General features: G+C 36.9%; 1 protein-coding gene and 1 pseudogene across 1 annotated transcript; both read left to right on the forward strand.

Moving 5' to 3' along the window:
• Window positions 1-5932: 5932 nt before the first annotated feature.
• LOC133711568 (chaperone protein ClpC1, chloroplastic-like) lies at window positions 5933-9632 on the forward strand. The gene is made up of 6 exons (XM_062137672.1): window positions 5933-6146; window positions 6244-6594; window positions 6872-7736; window positions 8050-8125; window positions 8237-8326; window positions 8453-9632. The coding sequence occupies exons 1-6, from the start codon at window positions 5933-5935 to the stop codon at window positions 9518-9520; spliced, it is 2664 nt and encodes an 887-aa protein (XP_061993656.1). The 3' UTR covers window positions 9521-9632.
• Window positions 9633-11165: 1533 nt separating this feature from the next.
• LOC133709412 (uncharacterized) lies at window positions 11166-15568 on the forward strand (annotated as a pseudogene).
• Window positions 15569-15746: the final 178 nt, after the last annotated feature.

Consider the following 15746-nt stretch of genomic DNA (forward strand, 5'->3'; position numbering starts at 1 on the left):
AATTTCCTCCTTGCCTGCCTTTTTAGACTCAAAATTACCTAAAAACACAAAACTAAGTTAGAAATTATAATGTTAAAAGAATAATTAGGTAAAATGTAGTGAGTTTAACGTTACAAACATAGCAAATATTGCTCTCATTAGGGAGGGAGGGAGGGAGGGAGGGAGGAGAGGGGGAAGAGAGAGAGAGAGTACATTTTCAAGAAGTTTACTAGGATCGTATTGCCCTATACGATAGGCAGGAAGTTGAGAGAGATCAAATAGTGGCTGATGCTCAAGGAAAAGATCAGCAATCACACACCTAATAAAGTGTCATGATTAAATGATAACATATCCCAGGGCCAACTTGATACATCTACTAGTTTTTAAGATGTATTTTGCGGTGCCACATGAAAGCATGAAGAATGAATGTTTAAAAGGTTTATATGTCAACTTGTAGGTTAACAAACTGACATGAACTAAATTTTTTTCTTCAAAAAAATGTCAAAAGCCGTTTCGACAATGTAACTCTGTATCTTGGATTTCAACTTCAAAATTGAAATAAAACTAAAATGGTACTACATTTGAAAAAAAAAGAGATGCTAGTGCCTTGAACGCTACAACAAAGATATCCATAGATGGTCTTAATGATAGGAGCATTTTAATGCGACGTTTTAACTGTTATTTCCCTACATTTCCTGCGTTATTTCCTTAATAAAACTCTGTTTAGGAAAGTTTCCATCCTTTGATTGGGAAAGTTCCTTATTGTAGAAAGTTTCCATTTTGTAGTTTCTATTTTTCATTTTTAGAAAGTTTCCCTTTTTAGTTTAGGAAAGTTTCCGTTTTTCATTTTAGGAAAGTTTCTATTTTTCATTAACAATTTCTATTTTCAGGTACTTTGAATAAATGAGCTGAAATGAGCTCATAAATGGAAAGAGGAGCTAGAGAACGTTGGAGGGAAACAAGAAGAGATACAAAGGGATGCACAAATGAGCAGAATTGAAGAAAAGAAGTTTTCCTGTTTCAACCAGGAAATCCTGTCCAGGAAAGGAAATGACTCCTAGGCTGTCCAAGAAGTGTGATCGAAAATATTGAAGTGTCATGATGTTGAGAAGCTTCTTGAAGACATTAGAAGATGACATGGCTTGAATGTGACGCATAAAGGCCCAAGAACTCTCAAGAGAAGTTGGATTTTCGGCAAAATGGATAAAGGCCCATGGAAATTAGGGTTTGTGACGTAATGGAGATATTTTTGGAGGAATTAAATCTGATTTTGCCGTGGGAAATCATGAAGATAATGTGAAAAATCAAGAAGAAATCAAGGAAAAACGTTGGAGATATTCTAGGGAGAGTTTCAAGGGATTGTGCAACAAGAAAAAGCTCAAAACAAGTCCAGATTCGTTCCTAAATCCCCTCAATATATTTTGGACGAAAATGAGGAATAAAATCTGTATTTTGTCATGAAAATCAAGAGAAAATCAAGGGGAGACATTAAAGGAAGTCCATGGAGAGATTTAAGGAATAAAAGGCTCAAAACAAGTCCAGATTCGTTCCTTAATTCCCTCAAGATATGTTGGCTGAAATTAGAGAATAAAATCTGCAATTTTAATGTGGAAATCAAGAGAAAATCAAGAGGAGGATGTTAAGGATAAATCCATGGAGAGATTTAAGGGAGAAAAGGTCCAAAACAAGTCCCGATTCATTCCTATTTTCACTCAAGATTATTTTGGCCGAAAATTAAGAGAAAAATCAGATAAAATCTTGGGAAAATCAGCAATAATATATTTGGAAAGATTAGGGATTGATTTTGGAGCTTCCTGATTGGTTGAATGACATGGCAGAGCTGACGTGGCATTAATTCATTGGTTGGAGCTGTGTGGTGCAACCAGAAAATTCCTTGGAAATTAAATTCATGAAGCCTTGCCTTCCCCTATATATAGCCTCCTTCGCTAGACGTTTAAGGACACCAACATCACGACAACAACACCACAACACCTCTTCATTCAGAAAAATTCTCTCCATTCTCTAGTTGCAAAGTTCTGCGTTTTCAAGCAAGGAGAGGAAGAAGAAGAAGGAGCCGTGAAGATTATATCCTCCATCATCCACCTTGAAGGCTTGCTTCCAAGATTCAAGATCCAACCATCTAGCTCTCCATCTCCATCTCCACTCACGGTGTAATTCGTTCCTTTTCCTGGTAACCTTTTTGGTTTCCTTGTTTGATTTCGTATGAACTTGTTTCTAGTTAACAATAACGTTTAGGGCAAAGTTTAAGCCCAATTTCTATGTTTAAATAAAGTTTTCGAATTCTATAATTGTGATTCTAAGTTGCTTATGTGAGTTTGTTCGATTAAATTTGCTTTACAGAAAACTTTTATATGTTTATCTTATTTGGGTCGACACTTATAGGATTTGCATGTAATTGGTGCTAGGTTTACGAACATGAATCAACTTTTTTCTTTGTGTAACTTGAATCAAAAGTAGTAAAGGTTCTGGACAAGAATCGAATTTAATTGAAGAGGATTGCAATTAGGTGGACTTTTCCATAACTAAGTTGTACAATTGAGTTGATAGCCTTTCTCTATGTGTAATGCGTTAAACATGTTATGATTAACTAGCTTTCTAGTGCTTGAATGCATGTTTGATAGGATTGATCTAGGTGCTTTCGCTTAGGTTAATTAGCATTGAAAAGTAAAATATGGGAAATCATTTGCTTTCGAATGTTTCACATGATCAACTCCTTTCTCATGACTTAGATGAACAATTATAGGGTTTGAATCGAATTTGATTACATGGAATTGGTTTTGATCTTTGTTCCTTGCGTTCCACCCATGTATATATGTTTTTACGTTTTCTTTATTTTATTTATTTTAATTTTAATTTTAAGAATCCTAATCCCCCATTTGTGTTTACTTGTATATATTTCTTTTCTTTGTTTTATTTTTGTAAATAATACTTTTTACTTTTACTAATTAATTAATTATTTTTGTAATTACAGGTGTACCCTCAATCCCCTGTTAGAACGATCCCTACTTATTCTATACTAACAACTACATGCAGGGTTAAATTGCGCGCTTACTTTTAGCGTATCACTTAATGGTGCATCTTGTGCAACTTGCATCTCACCTCTATGCTCATAAAATCTCTGAAATTCGAAGGTTATGAAGACATTAATAAAGTAACCATCTGAAAAGTAGATATGGAGATGACTAGGAAGTATCAGAAGCATAAAAAAAATTCCTAATTTTAATGGTGATTGGTGAAAGATTCGTTAGCTAACTCCTAAATAAGAGGGCCAAATACATGAGCAAAATTGTCTAGAAGGCCAGAAGTGTTGTATACATTGTAAACAAGAATATGCTAAAGTCTTATAGCTCATAAAACTGCTTAATTTTTTTTGTTCCAACATTTCAGAACTAAAGCCATTGTATGAATTACACAAACATACTCCAATCAATATATATTATGAGTACAACCATACCCTAAACCTTGAAAACCTACATCTATGAATCATAAATTCTTACGGCTTTCTGAAGAAGAGAAAAGCATCTTATAAATTGAAATCAAAAACCAACCTCGGCAGCAAGATAACAAAGCCTTCTAGTTCTTCCTCCAGTATCATAGAAAAATGAGAAATCAGAAGGGTCATCATATGGAATGTAAGTGGGTTTGAAGGATGCAAATTGCATAGTTAGCAAGATAGAGCCAATTCCAAGAAGTCACCGGCACATTCTTGCACTTATAATTATTGTTCAATGAACAGTGTCATGACATTTTTGCCCTTCAATTTTTTGGGAATTTACTAGATAGTCCCAACACCTTCGCGCCCAGTGGTTATGTTTTGGCTGTGCACACGTGTTTTCTTTTCATATTCTTACAGGGAAACAACGCCTGGGAATCCAAACCACCATCAATATCATTATTTAGTTTCCAAAGAAACCAAAGGAAGAAGAAGAAGAAGACTGTTGGTATATATACCAAAGACGAAGTGCAGACAATCAATTTGGTAGATGAAAATCAGTGAAACTATGAACAAAATGTATTAATTTAGCATTGACTTGGACCCCATTGCTTCTGCAACGTTCTCTCAGAGCATATTAGAAAATAAAACAAGGAAGAAAATAACTAGATGAAGACCACATCAAAAAAAATGGTTGGATCTAAGCCAGCTAATGCCAAGCTCATGTAGCTCTGCACCAAGCTGCCAAACCAGGACTACTGACATTAGTGGCGACACTACAATAACATGCCAACTTTTTTTTTTTTTTTTTGTATTTTTGATGTAATTTATTGTTTTACAGTTCCCTATGAGAAAACGACAGGCTAAATGACATGTACGGAGTGTGTTCAAGATGCTAGTTTAAATTAAATTAAAATTGAGTAAAATTGATGTACCAAAGAAAATGAGTAGAGTGTTGATAGATGTAGCAGTGTGTCATTCAATCTCGTTGTATCCAAGTTGGGCTTCACAAGTACTATGTGAGCTTTCTATGTCAATCTATTGAGGTAACCCCTAATTTTAGGTTTGTTGTCGGTAACCATCAAGGCGATGACATTTGGTACCTTATTTCATGGAGACGTAGCAAGAGGCTTGTGGTGAATTCTCCTTTTACACGACATCAGCTTGTTTAGCATTTTATGCTTGGTTTTTCTTCAACAAACAACCACAAACTCTAACCCTAAGTTTCGCCGGTCCTGATTTGCGGGCATCTTGTGGCCTTTAATATCATCGTCGAGTGTTCTCGAGGTTTCTATGCCATTTCTACACCTTAAGTATTTTAACACTAGTTAAAAATTCAAAAGTTTAGAACTCGAGCATCTAGGTTAACTTAATTTGCGAAGCTGTTCCAAATACTTTCATTGGCTAGTAAAAATTTTCAACCCGACCCGATTCAATAATCCGGCAGGTTATTGATAGCTCAATCAAATCCGTATTAGGCAGATTAACGGATACCCGATTCGCCTATAAAAACAAATGTTTTTAAATTTTGAATAATTTATTAAATTTTTTATCTTGATATTTCAAAAAATATTAATAAAATATTAAAACAAAATCAACAGTATCACCAAAAGTTGAATTCCATAATCAAAATATTCCTTAGAACGATAAACCAAGGTAACCAAAATCTTTTCAAAAAAAAAAAAATGGTAACCAAAATATTAAGAGAACAAAAAAAAAACACACACACACACACATGCATCATATTTCCATATAGGGAAAAATTCTCAATATTAACAATACTCTTAATTATCCCATATTCCTAATATTGGAAGCTTAAAAGAAAATGGGAGAGAGAAAAGTGGGTTGTGGATATTTTAATTTTTTTTTTTAATAAAAATACATTTTGTAAATGTCTCAATTATCCTTGTGATTTAATTTATTCTCAAAGTTTATTAATCTTCTACTATTCTAGGGTCAATTCTGTCAAAATTTTAGATTTTGACTAACAAAGCCTCTTCTCTTAATAATAGTAAGTATAGAGATATATTTATTATTTTATATTTAAAGCTAATAAGTATTTTTAATATTTAGGAAAATAATATTTTATTGCTACAAAAATAATATTTAATTATTATAAAAAAGGACTGGATCATTAACAAAAAAATCAGATAAACCTAAATCCGTGTCTGGTATTTAACGGACTTAATCAAATTTTCAATCTAAACCCGTTTAATAACTACCGATCAAAAGCTGATCAATTTACAAGTCTACGTACGTATTGGGCTATTCAACCCTAACTAATATAAAATCATGACTATGAGAGGCACGAACACCCTGTTTTGGTTTCGTTCCCCAAGCAACTGCGCGCGCTATAGAGAATAGGGGTCTGTCACGGAGTCTTTACTCCGAAGAAAGATCCTCGACCCTCGTTTTCTTTCTATCTCAGCCTCCCTCGAGGTTTCATGAAGTAATAACGAGGAGAGTCAGAGTGATATTAATCATTATCGCCTGTCGATCATGGCTAGGGTTTTGGCTCTGTCTTCAACAAATAATATTCCTTGTGTGGTTGGTGGGCTAGTTAGGACTGCTCAATCTAAAGAATTGGGTGGAAAAAAGAGTAGTAGAGTGAAGATGATGTGTACTTCTTCACTAGTAGGAGGAGCACTTGCTTTGAGAATGAGGTGCATGAGTAGTAGTAGCACTAGTACTGCTTCTAGTTTCTCAGGACTCCGTAGGTTTAACGCCCTAGATAAGCTGGTGGCCACACCTAGCAGCCTACACCACGAGGAATACTCTTTTGGAATTGCAACCCCTTGGGGTTCCGAAAGTCGGAAGGGAGGGGGCTAGAAGTGGAAGAGCTAGCAGATGTGTACCTAAAGCCATGTTTGAGCGGTTCACAGACAAAGCAATTAAAGTGGTTCTGCTTGCACAAGAGGAATCAAGACGACTTGGTCACAATTTCGTGGGCACTGAGCAGATCCTTTTGGGTCTCATTGGTGAAGGAACTGGTCTTCCTTCCAAGGTTCTGAAATCCTCCATGGGAATTAATCTTAAAGAGGCACGAATTCAAGTGGAGAAGATAATTGGAAGGGGTTCTGGATTTGTTGCTATTGAGATCCCATTCACTTCTCGTGCCAAACGAGTTTTGGAACTCTCACTCGAAGAGGCTCGCCAACTTGGTCAGTAGACTCCTCATAATATTATTCTTACTGCATGCATGGTTGCTCGATCTTTTGGTTGAATTTCAAGTGCATACCTTTACCTACGATTATTTAGTGCTGGCAGTTTTGCATCGTATAGTTAAGAGGTTTGATTTAAACTTTTATATAATTAAAAAAGGCTTAATAAGTTTCAAATTCTTTGTATTCCCTATGGTGTAATTAGTTAGTGGTTTCTCATTTTCTTTGAATGCATGAAACAAGTGTTTGCATTTCTAAAATGATGAATGACTTTTAGGCCATAACTACATTGGATCCGAACACTTGCTTCTGGGACTGCTTCGAGAGGGGGAGGGTGTAGCAGCAGTTGTTCTAGCGAATTCTGGTGTCGATCCTTGTAATATTCGCACACAGGTTATCCATATGGTGGGCAGTGAGAACACAGCAGAAGCTGTTGTTGATCATAGGCGAGGGGATGATAAGACTAAAATGCCAACACTAGAGGAGTATGGGACCAATTTAACGAAGCTAGCAGAAGAGGGTAAGTTGGATCCTGTTGTTGGAAGAGAACAACAAATATCACGTGTCATCCAAATTTTGGGTAGGCGGACTAAGAATAATCCCTGCCTTATTGGAGAACCTGGTGTTGGGAAGACTGCAATTGCGGAAGGTCTTGCTCAACGTATTGCAAGTGGCGATGCTCCAGAAACAATAGCCAAAAAGACGGTTATAACTCTTGATACAGGTCTTCTTGTGTCTGGTACCAAGTACCGCGGAGAGTTTGAGGGAAGATTGAAGTTGCTAATGGAGGAATTAAAAAAAAGTGGTGGTGAAGTTATTCTGTTTATCGATGAGGTGCACACTTTAATTGGAGCAGGAGCAGCAGAAGGAGCAATTGATGCTGCAAATTTATTGAAGCCGGCCCTTGCAAGAGGTGAACTGCAGTGCATTGGAGCCACAACACTAGATGAATACAGAAAGCATATTGAAAAAGACCCAGCATTGGAAAGACGATTCCAACCAGTCAAAGTTCCTGAACCAACGGTGGATGAAACCATACAGGTTTTGAGAGGGCTTCGAGAACGATATGAGATTCACCACAAAGTGCAGTATACTGATGAGGCCCTGAAAGCAGCTGCGCAGCTATCATACCAATACATCAGGTAGGTAGCCCTTTTATAGATTCTATATTCTGTCCGATGAATTCATCAGCTAAACTGAAAAGTATAGAGTTATATGCATGCTTGCTAAATTGCAGTCAGAAGGTGCACATTTTGATTTGATTGCACAAACATGTCGTGTAGCTGGAATTTTGGAGTCCATGGCCATTAGTGTCATAAATACTCATTTAGTATTTTTCTTTTTCTTTTTTGTGGCAATTGATACTTGTTTTCAGTGATGCATGCTACTTCTCTCTTCCCCTGTGAATATAAGTTTAAATTTTTCTGTTATGTTTCATAATTATGTGTATTTCAGCGATCGCTTTCTTCCTGATAAAGCAATTGACTTGCTCGATGAAGCTGGTTCTACAGTACGGCTCCGTCATGCACAGGTATCACTTCACTTTTTTTTTCAGGGTTCAGACTGCTACCTGACCTTTTAAAACGCTGGGATTTTTCAAGTTAGTAGGACTTTTATTTTTTTTGGTGATTCTAATTTGCAGCTTCCTGAAGAAGCTCAAGAGCTTGACAATATTCTGAGGCAGATAACAAAAGAGAAGAATGAAGCTAGTCGTAGCCAAGATTTTGAGAAGGTACAAAGTTTTTGTTGCTGGAAATCTGTATGATAACTATGCATGTTGCAGTAAATATTATTGATCTCAGCGGTCAAATGTTTGTAATTTTGTTAACTAAACTTGACACAACAAGATCTTGGACAGGCTGGGAAATTACGCGACAGAGAATTGGACCTTATGACACAGATCTCAGCAGTAACAGAGAAAGGCAAGGAGATAAGTGAGGCATTGGATTATGTTAATGGTGGCCCTATTGTTACTGAATTGGATATTCAACATATTTTGTCTTGTTGGACTGGTATTCCAGTTGAGAAAGTATCAACAAATGAATCTGATCGCCTCCTCAAGATGGAAGAGACGCTCCATAAGCGGGTTATTGGCCAGGATGAAGCAGTCAGGGCTATTAGCAGGGCTATTCGTCGAGCTCGTGTTGGACTGAAGACTCCTAATCGGCCAATTGCCAGTTTCATCTTTTCTGGTCCAACTGGTGTTGGAAAATCTGAGCTGGCAAAAACTTTGGCGACTTGCTATTTTGGCTCTGAAGAATCAATGGTGAGGCTTGATATGAGTGAGTTCATGGAAAGGCACACTGTTTCCAAGCTCATTGGTTCCCCCCCTGGTTATGTTGGTTACACAGAGGGCGGTCAGCTGGTTGAAGCCGTTCGTCGCCATCCATACACTCTGGTGCTTTTTGATGAGATTGAGAAGGCTCATCCTGATGTTTTCAACTTGATGCTTCAAATACTTGAGGATGGAAGATTGACTGACAGCAAGGGCAGAACTGTACATTTCAAGAATACACTCATCATTATGACGTCTAATGTTGGAAGCAGTGTCATTGAGAAAGGAGGCGGTAACATGGGATTTGACCCGGCCAAGGATGAAGACAAGGATAGCAGTTACAAACAAATTAAGAGCTTGGTGATGGAGGAATTGAAACACTACTTTCGACCAGAGTTCTTAAATAGGTTGGATGAAATGATTGTTTTTCGGCAGCTGAGTAAGTTGGAGGTAAAGGAAATTGCAGATATAATGCTGAACGAGGTTTATGGAAGGCTCAAGTCCAAAGAGATAGAGCTTCGTGTGACAGAGAGGTTCAAAGACAAAGTGGTTGACGAAGGATACGACCCAAGCTATGGAGCAAGGCCTTTAAGAAGAGCCGTAATGAGACTTTTGGAGGACAGCATGGCTGAAAAGATGCTGGCAAGGTAGATCAAAGAGGGTGATTCAGTTATTGTGGATGTTGATTCTGATGGGAATGTGATTGTGCTCATCAATGGCAGCGCTAAGACAGAGATAAAGAAATAGGTGAGTGAAACAAGTGCACCAGCAGCCTCAAGATGACTCTCTCCAGCAAACAAATACAGCCACACACAAAAAAGACGTAGATTGACATTGAATTCATAATTTGTTATGCTCTTTTGCGCCACAGTTTCTATTGTTCTTTAGTAGGTATCATTAGACGTTTTGTTTTCCATATTGTAGTTTTTATTTTCGGCTTAGTCATATGCATCAGATAAATATAACTTACGGGCTAATAATTCTTTGAATTTATTTCTGCTCTTCCTAGATTGTCAGATACTCAAATGTCTATATTTCTGCAACATGCAAGGATCCTAGCTAGATAGTTTGTTAAACGTCATATTTGATTTTTTTTTTTTTTTTTTTATCACATGAGACATGATGATATGCTTACCTAGGTGGTCGATAGATCTGCTTGCTTCTGATATTGACAAAACTAATCAGCAGCCTCAAGAATTATATGATTACAAATTCCAGATATATAACCCTATGCAACTGACCATTTGAACATGATTAATCCTACTCCAGTTTCTATTAATTTATGTTGTTAATTACAAACTCATTTCCAAATTAAACTTGACTATAAGGCCTAACGAGTCATGTACTCATCTTGATATGGTTGTATCCATTACATTATTGTTACCTGTTATTGTGGGAAACTCACTTGATTAATTTATTTTCCTTCTACTCATTGTTCAAACTATATGTGGATGCTTTTATGGGCGAAATAGCAGTACTGGTTGCTTAACTAATGTTGTTTAGAGTTCTTACAGAAAGGAAATTTGGTTTTCATCTCCTTGCTGGTTTCCTGTTTGTCAGAATCGATTTCACTGTTGTTTAGACTTTAGACGTAGTAGTAATAATGTGTGGGTAAGTGGTGACTATTGAGCATGCATTGGATCATGACTGATTAGATTCGTAATAAAATTGCCTTTCATGATGCATTGTACTATTGTAGTACTTGAAAATTGTCACCACAGAGGTGAAAACCCCAATTTGATGCAGAGATTGAACTTGCCATGAAGTCCAGGTTTGTATTTTCATTCTCTTCCTTCACATCTATGTATAAATATATAGTCCAAACAACTCAATACTTTTTTCTCTTTTGGTTTTGTAATGTTGCAGTCTAAGATGCCCTATTTATAAATTTCTTGTTGTCAATCCAGCGTGGGTGGGTATCTTTTGTTACAGCTTGATGATTTGAATGAGAAGACAGTGCAAACATCCAGCAAAATGACCATTTCAGAAAGAGGAACTGCAGTGGTAGTGCTAAGAACTTGGGAGCAAAGTGAGCACTGATCTTGAAGTTAATAGTTTTTGTGACTAGGTTCTTAACTTGACCAATATCTTCTGAAAAGCAGGAAGGTCGTGGGAAAATTTCTCAGTTTTCAAATGTGTTTAAAAGTGACTTTCAGGCCACTCAAATTACTTGAATCCCATGTCCTTTTGACAAAGAGGTAAAGCTTACTGCTTTCTATTGTCATTCTTCTCTTGGGGACTAAATAAGTAACTCTCAGGTCATTATGTAGTTTTGCTTTTCTTTAATATATTTAGAATGCAAGATGAATTCAAGTCTGGAGAAGAGTATTGGGCTCTGGAAAGAAAGCTTTGTCATGCAGTTAAGAATAAAATGCAGGTATGTGTATCATCCTGGGTTATTAACTTGTTACATTTCAACTGTGGGTATTGATGAGTTTTAAACTGTTTATATAATACTTGGATGGACAAAGGTTGGAACCCCTAAACCAAAACCGGTCTTCTCATTTGTAAAAGTAACATAGAGTTAGTCTTTAATTCTAAAATGATGTAGAACAGGTGTCCTCTCTTCCAAAGTAACAATAAGCAATAAGGCAAAAATGAACGGGTAGGCCTACTCCCTAATTTCTGGGGACATTCAAGCAGGGCATTGGGGTTAACTATAGTTTGGTGTGAAATTCAAAAATCATTCATGACCTTTGACTCGTGTCTGAATGGTTCTTAGGGTAAATGCCTAATAGAGTCCTGTTCAACTGGATAGTACCTTCACCACTGTTCAAGCACAACCGGTATAATCAAACCACTGACCTCTTCTTTGTATTTACGAGGACCATCAACTCCACCACAACCTCCTCTTGCATCCATCCAATCCATCACTTGGCACGCCTTTCTGGTACCTTTTGAAAAGCCACTACTTTGATTGTTCAAGGAAAAAACAATGCCACTAGTTGACGTAATTAGATTTATGTAACCTGTTTTAACTGTTACTTTCAAATATTAAGGTATTCAATTTATAAGTTATATATTTTCTACTTATAGAAACTCTTCAGACCGTCCTTTTTTTATTAATTCTGAGGAATTATCTAGCATCAGGCATAGACATGCTCAAGGTTTCTATGTAAAGATAATAATCAACAGTATGCTACACAGATCTCAGTTGAAGATGCATTAGAGGCAATTCATCTCAAATCTTTCATTATCGAGTGCTGAATCTTTTACTGTACCAGTTGAGAGGAGAAAAGATATCACCATATCTTGGTAAAGCGTACCTAATATTATATGATCTTTTTTATCTTTATTATTGTTATTTTTTTTTTTTATAATCACTTGTTGTGTTGTATGTATCCAATTTCATCGGTTACAACTAAATTGTTTGTTTGAATGCTTTTCTTAGTAACTGAATCTTATAGTTAACTGTTTACTAAACCATATATATATATATATATATATATATATATATATATATATACGGGAAGGTTCTGAAGAGGATGTCTGCAACCCAGAAAAAGTGCGAACGTCCCTCCTCCGGCGTCGGGAAGGCGGCGATCGTTGCACTGCGGGTGCCGGACGCACCCTCTGGACATCCCAGACAGCCTCGATCAAGCGGCGAAGGCGAAGGCGATCGGAAACTCGGCGGTGTGCAGCGAGCTCGCCGGAAACCATGGAAGCCCAGAAACCTGCAACCCCGACCTCCTCCGACCTCGATCGCTGCCCAGAAGAGGTCTGGGACGCCTCCGGCCTCCATCAGGCCAGCCCCACGCCGCCTGAAAGCTCCTGCTGCTTGGACGTCCGCACTTTTTCTGGGTTGCGGATGTCCGCTTCAGATCCTTCCCATATATATATATATATATATATTATCCAGAGCGGAGCTCCACTTTGAAATTAAAGTGCGGATCGGATTTAGAGTTTAGGGTCACTTTTAGTCGCATATCCAGATCTTGACCATTCAGTTTTAGGTACTAATGTATAGATCATCTCTACAAATTTTGAGCCATATTGATGATCGTTAAGGTATCTAACTCACTTAAACCAATGACAGTTACCAATGCCTTAACAATCATAAATTTGGCTCAAAATTGGCAGAGATGATCCATACATTAGTACCTAAAAACTGAACGGTCGAGATGTGGATATGCGACCGAAAAGTGACCATAAACTCTAAATCCGCACTTTAATTTTAAAGCGGAGCTCTGCGATCTATATATATATATATATTTTTTTTTAATGAATGAGTTGCTTGTAATTGTGTGTGTGTGCAGATATTACTACATTATCTTTACGAAAGTATAACCTTACTTTTTTGGTAAGAAGTATAACCTTACATTTTTCTTTGCAAGTATGATAAAATGATTTCATTTTGTTGACTGTGTTTTCCTTTGAAGTGATTATTCAGATCGATCAATGAGTTGCACATGGAATTTCTATATGTCTCAGAATTCCTGATTGAGGTAGCTGATGATTTGTAAGTACTTTCTTTCTTTGTGTTTTTTTTTTTTTTTTTTTTTTTTTTTTCAGTCAAAGGCTCTTATTATTTGTTACATTTTTTCAGTGGCCCTTATTTCACATTATAATCATTAATTTGTAACTGATGGTTGGTTCGTTTTCTATCTGTTTTCAATTACTATGAACTCTGTTGGAACGTCGTTTAATCCTTAGACATATATATTATCAGTATCATTTGCTATTGAGTTGACACAATGATGTTGTAGGTTTGACTACGAGGTGAGTTCTATAGTTTTCTGAGTTCATACTGGTGACTATATAATTTAATTGGACATTTCTAGTTCAAAAGTCTTGGCGCTCTTCGTGCTGGAGGATGTATTAGAAAATAATTTCAATATATTGCGCATGTTTGTCAGAATACATGGAGCTTGTGCCCCTACAGTGCTGGTGAGCATTCCTTAATTTGACCACTTCTTGTTTCCAAGTCTTTTTCTGGTGCGGGGGAAGGGGGACTGGATTGAACCTAAGACCCTAGATGAGCTTAAGCTCAGGTTGATCCCCTGAGACTCTTGATTTAATCATGTAATATTCTGAAAAAAAAAAAAACTAATCTTCTCCTTGGTTTCCATTAAATGCAATGCAATTCATTTTTATTAATTCAAGCAATACGAAGTTGAGAATAGATTGATGCTGCTCGTTGTCAGGAATAAGAATTGCTTAATGAAAGCTCTGGTAGTTATGTTAATACAAAAAGGACTTGCATTCTTTTGTTTGTTAAGGGACAGGCAAAACTTAAGGTACAGTAGCCTTGTATGTGTAAGTTTCCGGTCAGTAATGTAGGTGGTTAATGTAGTTTTCATACAGTAGGTTCCTTGTCAATGAAGTACAAGCTCGCGTCATGTTTCTATATATATAGAAACACATGAAAACTTCCATTTTTCTATGTTGCCATGTTGGTCCTATCTATCATGATGTTAAATGCCCCGATGAGATTGATATTGAACCTAAGACCCTACATGAGCTTAAGCTCAGGTTGCTCCCTGATATACTCCTGATGTAATCATGTAATGTTGTACCATTGAAAACACTATTCTTCTCCTTGGTTTTCCACTAAATGCAATGCAATCCCTCTTTTATTGAATTAAGCAATATGAAGTTGAGAATACATCGGCCCTTGTTGTTAGGAAACTGTGGTTGTTATGTTAATACAACTAGCCACCTAAAAGGACATGGTTACTATTTTCTGTTTTTTTTTTACAGGACAGACGGACATAAAACTTAAGGTACAGTAGCCTTGAATGTGCAAGTTTCAGGTCAGTGTTGTAGGTTTCATAGAGTAGGTCCTTGTCAACGAAATACAAGTTTGTGTCATCGGTTCATACAGAAACACATGAGTACTTCCCTTTTTGTATTTCGGTACTATCTGTCATGATGTTAAATGCCAAAACCAGTGGAGTTTTATCGATTCGAAAATAATGTTTGATACCAATCCATTTGTTCATCACACCGAATTTAGAAAGGGCACTATGTATGACCTGTAAGTACTAACGCCCAATTATATTGTGCCATTCAGGCAAAATACATAACTGAGGCCGAAGAGAAGTACAATCAAGTCTTGAAAGCGTCGAATCCTCAGCTTTCTATGCATTACCAGAGAAGATGTGTAGAAGCCACTAAAGAAGGTAAATCTGCAGCATTAATGTTTCAGTCTCTTTTGTATCAGAAGAAATGTTTCAGTCTCTTTTCCTTCATGCTTTGTTGATGTTTCTTGAATTTTAGGAGGGAATATGTCAGGGCATCCTCTCGGAACATAGAGCATACCACCTCTAATACTAGATGAGGAATTCTTACGATCCAGTCTACCTGGCTGAGACTCGTACAAATTCATCTCCCTCGCAATTAAGGGGACTTTAGCTAACATGGTTTACATATCAGAAAATGCTGGATGTAGAATAAATCAGACTGCATATCTGGATTTGTTTTAAAGTTCTTGCTCTACCAATTACACATGATAGATAATTGTACATACTTCGGAGTAACCTATTTAAGTTAGAAGTGATAAAAAAAAATTATAGTAGTAGATCAAATTAAGGCACTGCAATCATCACTTGTTGAGATGCCCGGTAAGCCAGCCACAATCTTGCAGCTACTTATTAATAGTGATTGATTGATGGGCCAGAACATTCCCACCTACCCTGGGCTATAGATGGAGGTAGTTTATATTGTCAACAAGTTCCATCCTTCTGTTGCAATACATTTCCAGAGGACCCCTGATAGTGGCATAAGCTGCTAGTAATCAGGCATGAAAAGTCGTACTAAATTCGTGGTTTATCCACCCTTCGGTTTCTTTGCCAATTGCAGTATCTTTTATATGCTAATTTGATACATCCAATCCAACCCAGGGGTCATTATCTGCAGTGAAAACAACTTTAACGAA

This window comes from Rosa rugosa, chromosome 5 (genome assembly GCF_958449725.1).
Source record: "Rosa rugosa chromosome 5, drRosRugo1.1, whole genome shotgun sequence".
NCBI lineage: Eukaryota > Viridiplantae > Streptophyta > Magnoliopsida > Rosales > Rosaceae > Rosa > Rosa rugosa.

Coding starts and splice junctions, on each gene's coding strand:
- LOC133711568 (XM_062137672.1), top strand. CDS start 5,933: ATGGCTAGGGTTTTGGCTCTGTCTTCAACAAATAATATTCCTTGTGTG. Junction 6,147..6,243: donor TTCTAGTTTCTCAGGACTCC/GTAGGTTTAACG, acceptor GGGTTCCGAAAG/TCGGAAGGGAGGGGGCTAGA. Junction 7,737..8,049: donor CTATCATACCAATACATCAG/GTAGGTAGCCCT, acceptor TGTGTATTTCAG/CGATCGCTTTCTTCCTGATA.